General features: G+C 45.6%; 2 protein-coding genes across 2 annotated transcripts; one reads left to right on the top strand and one right to left on the bottom strand.

Moving 5' to 3' along the window:
* Positions 1-6,695: 6,695 nt before the first annotated feature.
* LOC126721401 (uncharacterized) lies at positions 6,696-7,655 on the bottom strand. Its single transcript, XM_050424458.1, has one exon. It carries the CDS (start codon positions 7,653-7,655, stop codon positions 6,696-6,698), a length of 960 nt encoding a protein of 319 aa, XP_050280415.1.
* Positions 7,656-10,634: 2,979 nt separating this feature from the next.
* On the top strand, positions 10,635-12,224 carry LOC126713690 (flavanone 7-O-glucoside 2''-O-beta-L-rhamnosyltransferase-like). The gene has a single exon (XM_050413527.1). The coding sequence runs from the start codon at positions 10,726-10,728 to the stop codon at positions 12,097-12,099; it is 1,374 nt and encodes a 457-aa protein (XP_050269484.1). The 5' UTR covers positions 10,635-10,725; the 3' UTR covers positions 12,100-12,224.
* Positions 12,225-14,335: the final 2,111 nt, after the last annotated feature.

Raw genomic sequence — 14,335 nt, 5'->3', positions numbered from 1 at the left:
AAACGTTTCTTCTCCCACCTTTCCTTGTGGCTCTATAAATAGTCCCCCTCTGAACACCATTTCATTTTTCCTTTGCCTCTGATTTCTTGCGCTTACTCTCTGCCGACCAAATCACTGTGCGTTTACTCGCTTGCCCAGTGTTCCTTTCCTCCTTAGAACCCAAAGTAAGTTTTTCTTCCCCTTCCTGTTCCTTCAGCTTTATTTCTTCAAGTTCCCCTTTTGTAGTTTTAGTCACTGTAGATGGGTTACTCTTACCTTCTAGAATCCCCGGCTGCTTTAGCCACCTTTAGGAGTAAATTTAATGTTCCCGATGACGTGGATGTGGCCTACTTCCATGAGAGTGATATTGAACTCCACCGAGGGCGGGGCACAGCCTTTTTCCCTTTGATGTCCATTTTAGAAGGAGGGGTTAGGTTCCCCGTGGATCCCCTGTTGATAAACGCACTCACATACTATGGGCTGTGTCCCGACCAGCTTCCCCCCAACTTTTACCGGGTAGTTAGTTGTGTCAATAAGTTGAACCATACCTTTAACTTACAGTTAAACCATCATGACATTAACCACATGTATAGCCTCTGTGGGAACAAATCCACCAACTATTACTTAAAGACGAGAGACAATCGGGTACAGCTGATATCATGCCTACCTGATTCGAACAGGAACTCCGCCGGGGAGTTTGTAAGGGTGCGCGGCAATTGGTTTGCCGGGGACGTCCCTTGCCCCCTTTCACGGCGTGAAGTGGGTTCGTATTATTCCCTTGATTTAATTGCTTTCCTCTGCTTCTCTTTTTCTTCTTATTGTTAGATACTAATGCGATACTTGATCTTTTGCAGACGGCAAGGTGTTCGTTCCGGACCTCAGATCCGTCCACGTCAAGGATCTAAACTTCGTCCTCCGTTCCGAGATATACGTGCATTGGGACGGACAACTCCGGGCCTCGCACTTAATCCTCGGGGTAGAGCTAGTTTACTCTACTTGGCAAACCTTCAAGTAGGCACTACTAGTTGACAGCCCCCTGCTATCATATATAGACGTCCGGTACGTAAACTTTTTGCCTCCGAAACTTACAACCGGGGAGGCAAGGGAATTTGGTCGACGGTTCACTGCCTCGGACGAACTAGCTCCCCTGCGAGACAAGTCCGCGGAACGGGTATCTCAGCGCCTTAGAGAGATAGCCCACGAAGCCATACAGTAAGGAGACCAAGCCCAAGAGCAGCCCAATCCCGAGAATCCACCCGCCGAGCCTCAACAGCAAGTGATAGAAGCGGCTGCCTTGCTAGCTGAAGCGATCCAACCTGGTGCAAGAATGGTGGCAAGGAGAGTGATGACCATCGACCGGTTTGTGCCCGGTGCCCGGCAGCCCAATCAGCTCCCGCTTACTCAAGGTCGAGATCAAGCGTCTCAGCCTCCACCCCCTTCGCAGTCCGGACGGGCCCGTAAGAAGCAAAAAGTAACCGAGCAACCTTCCACGGGCCCGGGGGATGCCGCAATCCAGACTCCTCCCCAACCAATAGGAGGAATTGTCATCCGTGAGCCGTAAACCCAAGCTGGCACGGGGGTTGCGTCCTCCTCACAGGTGGCTCCAGCATGGAAGCCAAAGTTCCTATTGGACGGCAAACCACTGCCCTCAACTGCCTATGTTCGAATGTGGGAGAAGGGAGAGGGCGGCCGTATTGCCCAAACTTTGGCCGAGGGTCTTCTTCTTCCCGAGGACGTGCATGCCTTTGAGGAGGGATCCAAGGAGTCTGTGGGGCGCCGGCTAGAGTGGCACGCCATTGCGGTAATTGCTTAGCTTCTTCGTTTTCTTTTCATTCATCCTTTTCTGCCTCTTTATTAACTTTTGGGTTTGCCAGGCTGCTCAACTGGCTCACATTGTAGCCAGCCGGACTCGGGATCTGGTCAAGGAAGTAGAGCGCGAGAAGAGTGCGCGAGAGTCGACAGCCAAAACGACAAAGGAAAAGCTTAAGGCTGCAGAGTCTGCTGAGAAGAAAGCTGCTGCTACTGAGAAGAACCGGGCATTGGCCGAGAAGAGATGCGCGGAGATCCTTGCGAAGCAGAATGAGACGGAGGTCAAGTTGGCCGAAGCCCTCAGCCTTAATACTGCCAACGCCGATGAGATAGCCGACCTCAGGGCAGCCTTGGAGGCCGCGGATCAGAAGTGGTACAACAAGGGCTTCGCGGATGCTGAAAATTCAGCAGAACCGGTAGTGGGTCGGGCTCGGCATATGGGTTTTGAGGCCGGGTGGTTCGCCGCTCTCCAAGCAATGGGAGTTCCTGAAGATTCGCATCTGAGGGACCCCGGCCAAATTCCGTTTCCGAGCCCTGCCCCTGCCGTCCAGGAAGCTCTGACCGCTATTGACGAGGAGGAAACGGCCAGTATGAGGGAGCTGGTTGATCAAATTGATGCTCATGCCGAGCCCGAGGAAGTGGAAGTCACCAACATCCCGACTGTGCAGGAGCTTCTTGGTGAAGTCCCGTCTTTCCCTCTGACCGTCCAAGCAGAAGTGACAGATCCTGCCCAACCTTCCAGCTGATAGCCTTTTTGTATTTTTACTTTGTTTTTATTAATTTTCTAATTTCAAAGGTTTGTTTGCCTAAGGCACCGGGGTGTGGTGCATGAAACAGTAATTTTATCTATTATGAACAGTAATTTTATCTATTATGAACAGTAATTTTATCTATTTGATGAGTAACATGCTTTCCGTTTGACTTCTATTTTAATCAGTTGCATGAATGTTTGTCATTTGGTTTGTTCCACGAGAATTATGCCAGTGCTTTGGGCCATTTATCATAACCGAGAGTCGTGTTTTCGTCCTTTGTGTTTTTAGCTATAAGGTCTAAACCCATTTGTTGGTTCTAATCGAGCCGAGTACCGGGTCTTTGTCCTTAAAGATTTTTAGCAGTAAGGTTTCCACCTGATCGGCGACTTTGACCGAGTCTAGGATCGGGCTTCTGACCTTAGAGAGTTATTTGTAAGGTTTCCACCTGCTCGACGAATATGATTGAGCCGAGGGTCAGGTTTCTGTGCTTAGAGAGTTATTTGTAAGGTTTCCACCTGCTCGGCGAATATGATCGAGCCGAGGGTCAGGTTTCTGTCCTTAGAGATTCATTTGTAAGGTTTCCACCTGCTCGGCGAATTTTATCGAGCCGAGGGTCAGGTTTTTGCCCTTAGAGATTTAATTGTAAGGTTTCCACCTGCTCGGCGAATATGATCGAGCCGAGGGTCAGGTTTCTGTCCTTAGAGATTTAATTGTAAGGTTTCCACCTGCTCAGCGAATATGATCGAGCCGAGGGTCAGGATTCTGTCCTTAGAGATATATTTGTAATTCTCTTGGTACATAGTTGTGAAAATGGCATAAATAAGTTCATCATAATCTTGATTTTGACGAAATACAAGTAGTGGCTTACACGGGTAATTATGCGTAGAATTTCTTTAAGTTGTTGGCGTTCCATGGCCGGGGAAGCGGCCTCTCGTCGAGGTCTTCCAAATAGTAGGCCCCTGCACCCGCAATGGCTGTAACCCTGTATGGTCCCTCCTAGGTCTGAGCAAGCTTCCCTACAGCTATATCTCGCATGTTTCCCACAACCTTCCTTAGTACTAGCTCCCCGGCGCTGAATTCCCTCCCCTTTACATTTCGGTTGTATCTTTGAGCCAGTTTCTGCTGATACTCGGCGAGCCGTATGGACGCGGCCTCTCTGCATTCTTCTAGTCAATCCAAACGCTCCATCATTAGGTCGGCGTTCTGGATGGGGTCAAACCCGGCAACCCTTGCGCTGCATAAGCTCACCTCGGTCGGTATCACTGCTTCCGCTTCGTACGTCAGAGAAAATGGGGTTTCCCCCGTGGATCTCCTGGGGGTCGTGCGGTAAGCCCATAATACACTGGGTAGTTCATTTGCCCATCTTCCCTTCGCCCCGTCCAACCTCCTCTTGAGCCCATTCAGAATAGTCTTGTTTACTGCCTCCGCTTGACCGTTGCTTTATGGGTAAGCCGGGGTTGAATATTTGTTCCTGATGCCGAGTTCGCTGTAGAAGGTCTGAAAGGCTTTGCTGTCGAACTGTAGCCCGTTGTCCGTTACTAGCGCATCTGGCACCCCAAACCTAGTAATAATGTTTTTCCATACGAACTTTTTCACATCAGTATCCCGGATATTGGCCAGGGCCTCGGCTTCCGCCCACTTCGTGAAGTAATCTACTGCCACTAATACGAAACGGCGGTTCCCCGTTGCTCGGGGGAACGGTCCGAGAATGTCAAGCCCCCACTGTGCGAACGGCCAAGGGCTGCTGACAGGATTCAGTCGCCCTGCAGGCTGATGGATCAGAGGGGCGTGCTTTTGACATTGTTCGCAGCTCCGAACATATTCAGCGGCATCCTTCTGCATCTGAGGCCACCAAAACCCTTGGGTCATCGCTCTGTGTGCCAAAGATCGTCCCCCAACGTGTCCACCGCATACCCCCTCATGTAGCTCAGTCAGAAGCTCCCTGACTTTCTCGGGATACAAGCACAAAAGGTAAGGGCCAGCAAAGGACCTTCGGTACAATTTGCGGTCCGAGGACAGCCAGTACCGGGGAGCCACCCGACGAATCTTCTTGGCCTCTTCTTCATCCTCCAAAACTACATCCTCGGCAAGAAAATCTATGATCGGCTTCATCCAACACGGATTAGTTACTGCTGCCTGTGCAACCTCTACTCTGGTTTGGCCGGGGGCACCCTTCACACTGATACTTGGCTCCCTTATAAGTTCTATTGTGACTAACCGAGGCGTGTCCTCCGTAGCCGATGAGGCTAACGTGGCAAGGGAATCGGCGTGCTTATTTTGCGACCGAGCTACCTGGGATACTTTTACTGTTCCGAATTGGCTGATGATCTGCTTGGCCATGCTCAGATAAGCCTTCATTCGAGAGTCCCGAGCCTCGAAGTCTCCTGTGATCTGATAAATGACCAGCCTAGAGTCCGAGTAAACTTCTACATCTTTTGCACCCAGATGCAACACGGCCCTCAAGCCGGCCAGTAGGGCCTCATACTCGGCTTCATTGTTTGAGGCTTTGAATCACAACCTGAAGGAATGTTCCAATCGTATGCCCTCAGGGGTAATTATGACAATGCCAGCTCCGGCTCCCATAGCATTTGAGGCGCCGTCCACAAATACCCTCCATGGGCGAATTTCTGCATTACAGATTACTTTGCCATCGTTCTTAGGTGTGAATTCTGCGATGAAATCTGCGAGGACTTGTCCCTTCACCGAGCTCCTAGGTCGGTATCTTATGTCAAACGATCCCAACCGAGTCCCCCATTTGGCAATTCGGCCCGTGAAGTCCAATCTCTTTAACAGTGACTGCAAAGGATACTCGGTGAGAACGAACACCGCGTGAGCCTGGAAGTAATGTGGCAACTTCCTCGTGGCGTGCACCAGGGCCAAAACCAACTTCTCCAGAGGCAAGTACCTTGTCTCAGCATCCACCAAGGTTTTGCTTACGTAATACACTGGCATTTGTACTCCTTGGTCCCTCAGCAACACGGCACTTACGGCATGCTCGGTGACTGAGAGGTACATAAACAAATCCTCTCCGGGCTCCGGGGCCGTCAACCTCGGCGCCTTTGCCAAGTATTCCTTCAGCTCTCGAAAAGCCTCGTCACATCCTTCGTCCCAACGAAACCCCTTCCACTTCTTTAGAAGTTGATAGAATGGCCGGCAGCGATCGGCAAATTTGGAGATGAATCGGTTCAGGGCGGCCAACATTCCAGTGAGCACTTGCACCTCCTTAGGATTGCTCGATGGTTTGAGGCGATTGACGGCCTCTATTTGGTCGGGGTTAGCCTCTATTCCCCGAGTGGAGATCAGATAACCTAGGAACTTGCCAGCCCCCACTCCGAAAGTGCACTTTTCGGCATTCAGGCACAACTTGTGCCGTCGTAGTATCTCGAATACTCCCCGAAGGTCTTCAGTATGCAGCGACTCCTTTCTGCTTTTTACCACCATGTCGTCGATATAAACTTCAACCGTGCATCCAATTTTTTCTCTGAACATTCTTGTCATCATACGCTGGTAGGTTGCCCCGGCATTCTTCAATCCAAACAGCATGACCTCATAGTGATAGTTTGCGTTCGGGGATATAAATGCTGTCTTTTCTCGGTCCTCGGGCGCCAATGCAATCTGGTGGTAGCCTTGGAAGGCATCCAGGAAGCTCATCCTCGGGTGCCCGTACGTAGCATCTACCAGCTGATCAATCTTGGGCATTGGGAATGGGTCCTTGGGACACGCTCTGTTCAAATCTGTGAAGTCCATACAAAACCTCCATTTACCGTTCTTCTTCTTCACTACGACAGTGTTTGCTAGCCATCTCGGGAAGAATATTTCTTTTATGACCCCGGCTTCCTTCAATCGCTGGACCTCGAGGTTTACTGCATCGACGTGCTCCTTTGATGCTCTTCTTGGTTTCTGCTTCTTCGGGGGAAATGATGGGTCCACGTTGAGCCTGTGGACAATAAACTCGGGGTCTACTCCGGGCACTTCGTACAGGTTCCATACGAAAACATCTACGTTCTGCAAAAGGAACAACAACATCTCTACCCTTTCCCGGTCATTCATGCTTGTGCCTATCTGAAAATACTTGTCAGTATCGGGAAGAATCCTAACCTTCAATACCTCTTCGGCCACGTCCGCCCCCGCTTCCCCTCGGGGCCTCTGTAATTGCTATGAATCTTCTTTATCGGCCCGCTCAGCTTGTTCGAGCTGTTCACTTTTCCATGTGGCCGCGGTGATAAGGTACTGTCTCGCCACTTGTTGGTTCCCCCTTACCTCGGCAATTCCATACTCGGTTGGAAATTTTACTTTTACGTGGAGGGTGGACGGGACAGCCTCCATGGCGTGAATCCATGGCCTCCCCAGGATTGCGGTGTACGGCGAGAATAATTGGACTACTATGAAGGTAACTATAACTCTCTTGCCTTCCATATTCACTGGGAGAGAGATTTGACTTTCGGGAATTACGACTCTCCCGTCAAATGAGACTAGCGGCGTGTCATACTTCGCCAAATCTTGGGTCCTTAATCCGAGCACTTCGAAGAGGTCTGGGTACATGACGTCAGCCCCGCTCCCTTGATCAATCATTACCCTCTTCACTAGGAACCCGCCTATCCGGGCCGTGACCACCAAAGCGTCGTCATGGGGTTGGACTGTTCCTTCCAAATCGTCTTCCCCGAACGAGATGTTAAGCCGTCCAACTTTCTTCTTCTTCTTCTCGGCTGGCCCTCCCCCCGTGCAAGCTACTGTCAATACCCTTTTTGTTGCTACTGTTCCTCTTGGTGCAGCATGGATGACTTCGATTACCCCCAGTGGAGGCGGGAGGGGGTTCCTTTTCTGTTGGACGCCCAGTCCAGCTTCTTGGTGAGCAGAGTCTGCAATGAAGTCTTTCAGGTGTCCTGCCTTTACCAGCTGCCCGAGGTGATCCTTTAGTACCCGACACTGCTCGGTGGTGTGTCCCTTGTCTCTATGGTAGGTGCAGTACAGGTTTTGGTTCCTCCGGGATGGGTCGCCCCCCATTTTGTTTGGCCATCTGAAAAATGGCTCGTTCTTGATCCCCTCCAAGATTTTGTGCACGGGCTCCTTAAATGCCACATTTACCCCTTCGATTTGCACCTCTAGTTCTTGCATTCTGAAGTCTCTCTTTGGTTTTGCCGGCAAAACGCCTTGCCGAGATCTCCCAATTAATGGGGCTTTCCCCCTGCTTTGCAACCTGTCGTCCTCCAGGCGTTTGTACTCCTCTATGCGCCTCATCAGTTGCCTCATATCCTCGAGGGGTCTTTTCGTCAATGACTCCCGTAACTCGGAATCTTCGGGGAGCCCCATCCTGAAGGTGCTCGCCGCAATTTTCTCATTCCCTCCACCAATCTCGTTGTAGAGTTCCCAGTATCGGCTGGCATAACTTCGAAGGGTTTCCCCGACCCTCATCTTCATGGAAAGTAGCGCGTCAACCGGCTGTTGCACTCGGCTACATGTCACAAATCTACTGCCGAATTCTTGAATCAGCTCGGCAAAGCTGTGTATGGAGCCCTTCCGTAACCCATTAAACCATCTCAGGGCCGTTGAGCCGAGGCTAGAGGGGAATACTTTACACATCAGTGCATCGTTATGCGCATGCAAAGACATCATGTGGATGTAATGACTGACATGCTCCACGGGGTCTGTCCTCCCCTCATAGGAATTGAATGGTGGTCGCGTGAATCTGCTCGGCATGGGGGCCCGTTCAATCTCATCGGAGAATGGAGACCGGGCTGCCATCCGCAAGGCTCTGCTCATGGCGTCCATCGCGGCATTATGGTGCTGTCGCTCCTCCGGCGACTCTAATCCTTGGTCATCATATCCATGCGATCGGGAACGGTCCCGTTGATGACGTGCCTCCCGTGAGTGCCGACGTGACTCTTGAGATCGTGATCGGTCTCGGTATTGTTGCGTACCAGATCGGCTGGAGCCCTCCTCGCCCCGATTTCTCCTTTGTTGGGGGTTGCGGTTCCTTTCGTGGTGCCGATCCCTTGCTTCCAGCTCCAAATCCATTACCAGCCTGCGTAACCGCTCCAGCTCTCGGTCTCTCTCATCATATTGCCGATGCGCCGAGACGCCTGAAATCGTCCGGTGTGTCTGGGCCGATCCTTCTCCCAATCCGGACCTTTCCTCTCCTCTTGGATGCTCCCTATCCTCCCGCCGTTTCTGCCTTCTCTCCCTCCACGTCGATCCCCGAGAAGATCCTATAGAACTACTCGGAGCACGCCCTCCTGAACGTTCTTCAGACATCTCCCTTGTTTGAATCTCACTCGAACCACAGCTTCGTAGGAGAGCCCCACGATGGGCACCAATTGTAAGAACCAAGTACGAGACTTTTGGGCCTTAAATTACTTGGGCTCACAACTTATTTGTAGTGGGTTTGAGGATTTCCTACTTTGGGTCGTTCTCGGCAGAAAGACTCAAAGCAACACTCAGTTTATTCTTTCTCACTTGATTGTTTTCTCTCCATTTTTCTGAACCCCTTCTTCTCCCCAATTTCTTCTATTTATAGCCAAGGTTAGTGGGGAGATTATGATTACAGCCATCGTTAGTGCTACTAAGGGTCCAATATTGTCTGGTCAAAGTGGATGTTTAGGTGAGAGGGCGGTGCAGCATTTATGACCTTGGAACTTGGTTCTTGCTTGATGGATATGTTCGACAACTCAGTTTCCCGTGCATGTCATGACTTTCCCGGACACGACCAATTCACTTGCCCAGGAAAGTTAAACTGATCGTCTGTTGGGACTCAGACCCCAAAACGTGTTTTCACGTTAAGGCAGTTTCAAGAAGGGCGTAGGGTAACTGGACCTTTCCGCTGGGCCTGCATCCAAAACCGGTATGGGCTTGGGCCCAAGACCTGTAGGGGTTTTGGGGTCTCGGTGCCGTACAGTAGTAATAAATTATTTCCTCAAAAAAATGTAGTAATAAATTAATTAATAGGAAATGGGTTCTAATTTCCTCAATTAGATAAGTTTTTGTTGAATAAAATAATTGATTTCGAATATTGCCTACATAAAAAACTAATCTATGCGTTCAATTATCATAAAGCAACTTAAATGTCATAGATTTAAATCATATACTATCTATAAAAATAAAATAAAAATACTACCGAGTAATCTGATTACAGTACTCTTTATGTATATGAACATGCATGTTTTTGCATAATGACTTGCAATTGATTATCCAAAAACAAATGAGTTATGACACAAGCACATCCAGACACACATCACATGCACAAACAAAAGAGGCTAGGGTAAAGCTCACAGTTCGAGAGAAAGGTGTAATGATTTCCCCAATCAAAAGGTATTACCATATATTATTAAATTTTACAGCATCAATACAACAAAAAGAGGGTAATTAAGATATTTCACTTTAAAATGTTTTTTTCTCACAGGATAAGTAATATCGTTACTTACAACCTAACAAAACATGTCAAATAAGTTAGAACTTTACTAGTGTGATTGAAGAATGTTCCTTCTTACCTTCATAATGTTCTCTTTACCAATTATGGCTAATTTTTCAATAAAATTTCGAGGTCTTTCTTCTCAAAAAAAGAACCAATGCAGATAGTTTTTCTGCCTTATTTAATTGAACTAATGAGTTGTGAGCACCAAAATTTTATTATAAAAGAAGCACAAGCTTTTGGTCCATCCAATCAATTAATCTGGGTTTATAGTTTATTTAATTCTCACTTCGGCCTCAAAACTCCCATAATAAGAGACCTACACTATAGAGGACGATTCTCAATTTCTCATTTCGAGTAACCATTCTTTTTATTTTATTTTGTTCTTGTCCTAAATGTCCAAAAAAAAAAAAAAAAAAACTTGCTGACAGATTTCCATTTTTTGAGAAGGAGCTGACAGATTACCATTATATATGACAAATAAACCTCTCTTTTGTCGCTTAAAAAAAATGTCTGTTATCAAAATGAAGTATCAGATCCCGTGAATGGAGGCTGCTCACATAAAACAATTGATAAATTTCCAATAAGATGCATATTTAAAAGGATACTCCTGATTGATCAAGATTACAAAGAAGATGTGCTTAACACATTAAATATATCTCCAATATCAAGGTTTTTATTCTAGTTTATGTTTGTAATTTCAGTCTTCCTAGTTCTCCCTTCTTCTGGTGCATCTCTCAAAGAAAACATTGCAAAATTTTCACAAAATCAAATAGATCCATGGATTCCAAGCAGGAAAGAAGTAATAGTATTAGTATCTTAATGCTTCCTTGGTTAGCTCATGGGCACATCTCACCCTTCTTAGATTTAGCCAGAAAACTCTCACTCAGAAATTTCCATGTTTATTTCTGTTCCACACCCATCAATCTAAAACCAGTAAGAGAATCTCTTATAGACAAAACATTCTCTTCAATACAACCAGTAGATCTTCACCTCCCTTATTTAGCAGAACTCCCTCCTCAATACCACACTACCAAAGACCTCCCTCCCCATCTCATGTCCACACTCAAAACAGCCTTTGACTCAGCCAAGCCTATGTTTAGCAACATCTTGAAGGCCCTAAAGCCAAACCTCTTAATCTATGATTGTCTACAACCATGGGCTCCAGTGGCAGCTCGTGAAGAAAACATTGAAGCTGTTATGTTGTCAACTTGTGGTGCGGCTGCTAGTTCTTTGATGGCTTTCTATAGCAATAATCCTGGCAAGGAATTCCCATTTCAAGCCTTAAATTTCCCACAGGCTGAATGCGAGAAAAGCATGCATTTCCTGCATTATACAGCAAATGGTATCACAACCAAAGAAAGGTACATGCAATGCATAGAAAGATCTTCCAACATAGTCTTGATCAAGACCTCGGGAGAGATTGAATCACAGTATATTGATTATCTCTCTGGTTTAGTAGGGAAGGAGATAGTTCCTGTTGGGCCTCTTGTTCATGAACCTAAGAACAAAGATGATGATATGGTAATCGTAGAATGGCTCAACAAGAAAGATCCTTCTTCGGTTGTATTTGTTTCTTTTGGAAGTGAGTACTTTCTTTCCTTGGCAGAAATGGAAGAGATAGCTCGTGGGCTTGAACTTAGCAAGGTTAATTTCATATGGGTTGTGAGATTTCATGGTGGAAACAAAATTAGTATTCATGAGGCTTTACCTGTAGGATTCTTGGAGAGGATTCGCGAGAAGGGTATGGTGGTGGAAGGTTGGGCTCCACAGGCAAAAATATTGGGGCATTCAAGCATTGGTGGGTTTATGAGTCACTGTGGTTGGAGTTCAACACTTGAGGGAATGATGTTTGGGGTACCAATCATAGCCATTCCCATGCATCTTGACCAACCCTTTAATGCCAAATTGGTGGTGGAGGTTGGTGTTGGTGTAGAGGTTTCAAGAGAGAATGAGAAGCTCAAGGCAGAAGAGGTGGCCAAGGTTATAAATAAAGTGGTGATGCAAGAGGAAGGGAAGGAAGTAAGGAAGAAAGCTAAAAAACTGAGTCAGAGAATGAAGGACACAGATGATGGAGAGATGGATGTGGTGGTAGAGAAGCTGGAGCAGCTACTTGGAGAATCTAGAATTTCTACCACTTTTGAGGAAATATAAAAACAACTTGTAAGTTGAATGTTTCTTCTTTTCCTTGAATCATAAAAATATGAAGGGAAGCACAAATTCAGATTGTAGGTAATAAGTAAAGACCTTTCATCAAGAAAAGGTAACAAGCAAAGACAATGGACCAAATTGAATTTTGACCATAAACACTTGGTTTCTGTTAACTAGTACATTTTAATTTTTCTTCATACAAGCCAGTTTCTAACTTCTTTGAACTAAACTCAACTATTGGGTTGAGACTAGTGCTTTGAGTTAAGAAGATGATCTTGTAGTCCACCTCTGTCATCAAAGTTATTTCTTCATTGAGTGGTATTTATTATACACACTCTTATATCCAACCATACACGAAATTTGCACTGAAATCATGATTTAGTCACAATTTCAATGCAAATTTCATGTGTATAATAATAATAATGGAAGAGGCTTGTGTCCAGTGACTAGTTTCACTAGACACACTAGGATACAAACACGTGTTCAAAATTGGACACGTATCCGCACCTCAATGTGTCCAGTAGAACTGACCACTAGACACAAACCCAACCCAATAACAATTACCATTCTTTATTTTGACTTTAAAATAGAAGAATTTAACTCATTTTCATCTTTATTTATTATTTTTTTGAGAAGCAACTCCTTTTCATCCCTTTCACCATAATCACACCATATCTTTAATACCTAATTAAATAGATTATCTAGTCATATTTCAGATTTTTGTTAGCAAAGTTAAGAATCAACTTCTCAAGATTCTCTCGATTTAAAACGTTTCCTTAGAAAATTTCGTGGAATATTTAATAGGGCTACATCAATTAAAAAGTGTTGTATCCATTTTGAAGATACACATTTTCTTTCTATATTTTTTGTTTCTTCAAAATTTATCTATTTCATATTGGAATAACCACTAAGGACTTGTCATCACCCAAATTTCATTCTATCGGCTGCCCAAGAAATAAGTGATTTATAAAAATCGATACCCAAGGTCTCATAATCGAGAGTGATGAGACCAATTTTCCCCAATTGGATGGATGAATCATCAATTTGTATCAATTTTTGGTCCAACCCTAAGTTTAACCAAGTTTGACCATATTTGACACAGGATTGACTAAAATGTAAATTCGCCCATTGCACTTTATTAGGCTTCAAATTTGTAAACTCAATCAATTCAAATCTTGAACCAAGTTTGACAGACAAAGGCTCAAATGTGCCCGGTCCCTATGATCACAAAAAAAAAATGCTTTGATTTGATGGGATTCAAGCCAAGCATGGAAACTCCAAACAAACTAATCAAACTCACAAAACTACTAAAAATAATAATAAACACTAATTAAAAATTTAAAACTAACATGGAAAGCTACATTGTCGTGAGTCCAAATCTTCTGTACCACTCTCTCTGCTCCACTCTATGCTCCACAAATAAAAATTTGACACATGTTTACTTATTTAATTAGATGCTAATTTTTTGCCTTTTTTTATTCCAAACTTTCAGTTTCCTAAAAAATTAGAACAAAAAACCAACACTTGTTCAACGGCCACCATCGCCGGTCCACCACCAACTTCGCCGACTCCACTAAAAAGAGATCACCAACATTGTCATTGGCCATCCACTACTGCCGCCAGGTCCACACCTCAATCGGCTAGCCAGTTACCCAAAAAAAAAAAAAAAAAAAAAAAACACCAACACATCTTCACCGGTCACCACCAACAAACAATCCATCAAAAATTTACTAGATACTCAACCCCAAATTGGTACAAGTCAGTGCGTAACCTTTTGTCCGTACTTTGATTACCACAATTAATCAATCAGCACACAGAAACTGAAAACTTTCAAGAATAGAAAGCCGCGAAGCACTGTGCCACACAACAGAATAAACACAACAAAACCATGTGTTGGTGTGGACCTGGCGGCTGAGATGTGGACCTAAGGTAGCCACTACGGTGGACCTAAGTTAGCCACTAAGGTAAATGCTCAAAGCAGCATACAAAACATGGCAGCCACTAAGGTAAGCTTGAAGCTTTTGATTGACAAAAAGAGACACCAAGTGCTCTTCGCTGAAGCAGGCAAGGAATTGATTGATTTCCTTATTACTATTCTCACTCTGCTGGTTGGACCGGTGATGGTGGCCGTTGAACATGTGTTGGTTTTTTGTTTTAAATTTTTTTTAGGAAACTGAAAATTTGGAATATAAAAAGGCAAAAAATTAGCATTTAATTAAATAGGTAGACATGTGTCAAA

This window comes from Quercus robur, chromosome 1 (genome assembly GCF_932294415.1).
Source record: "Quercus robur chromosome 1, dhQueRobu3.1, whole genome shotgun sequence".
NCBI classification, from domain to species: domain Eukaryota; kingdom Viridiplantae; phylum Streptophyta; class Magnoliopsida; order Fagales; family Fagaceae; genus Quercus; species Quercus robur.
Note: the sequence above shows the minus strand (reverse complement) of the source record. Positions and strands in the feature narration are given on the sequence as shown.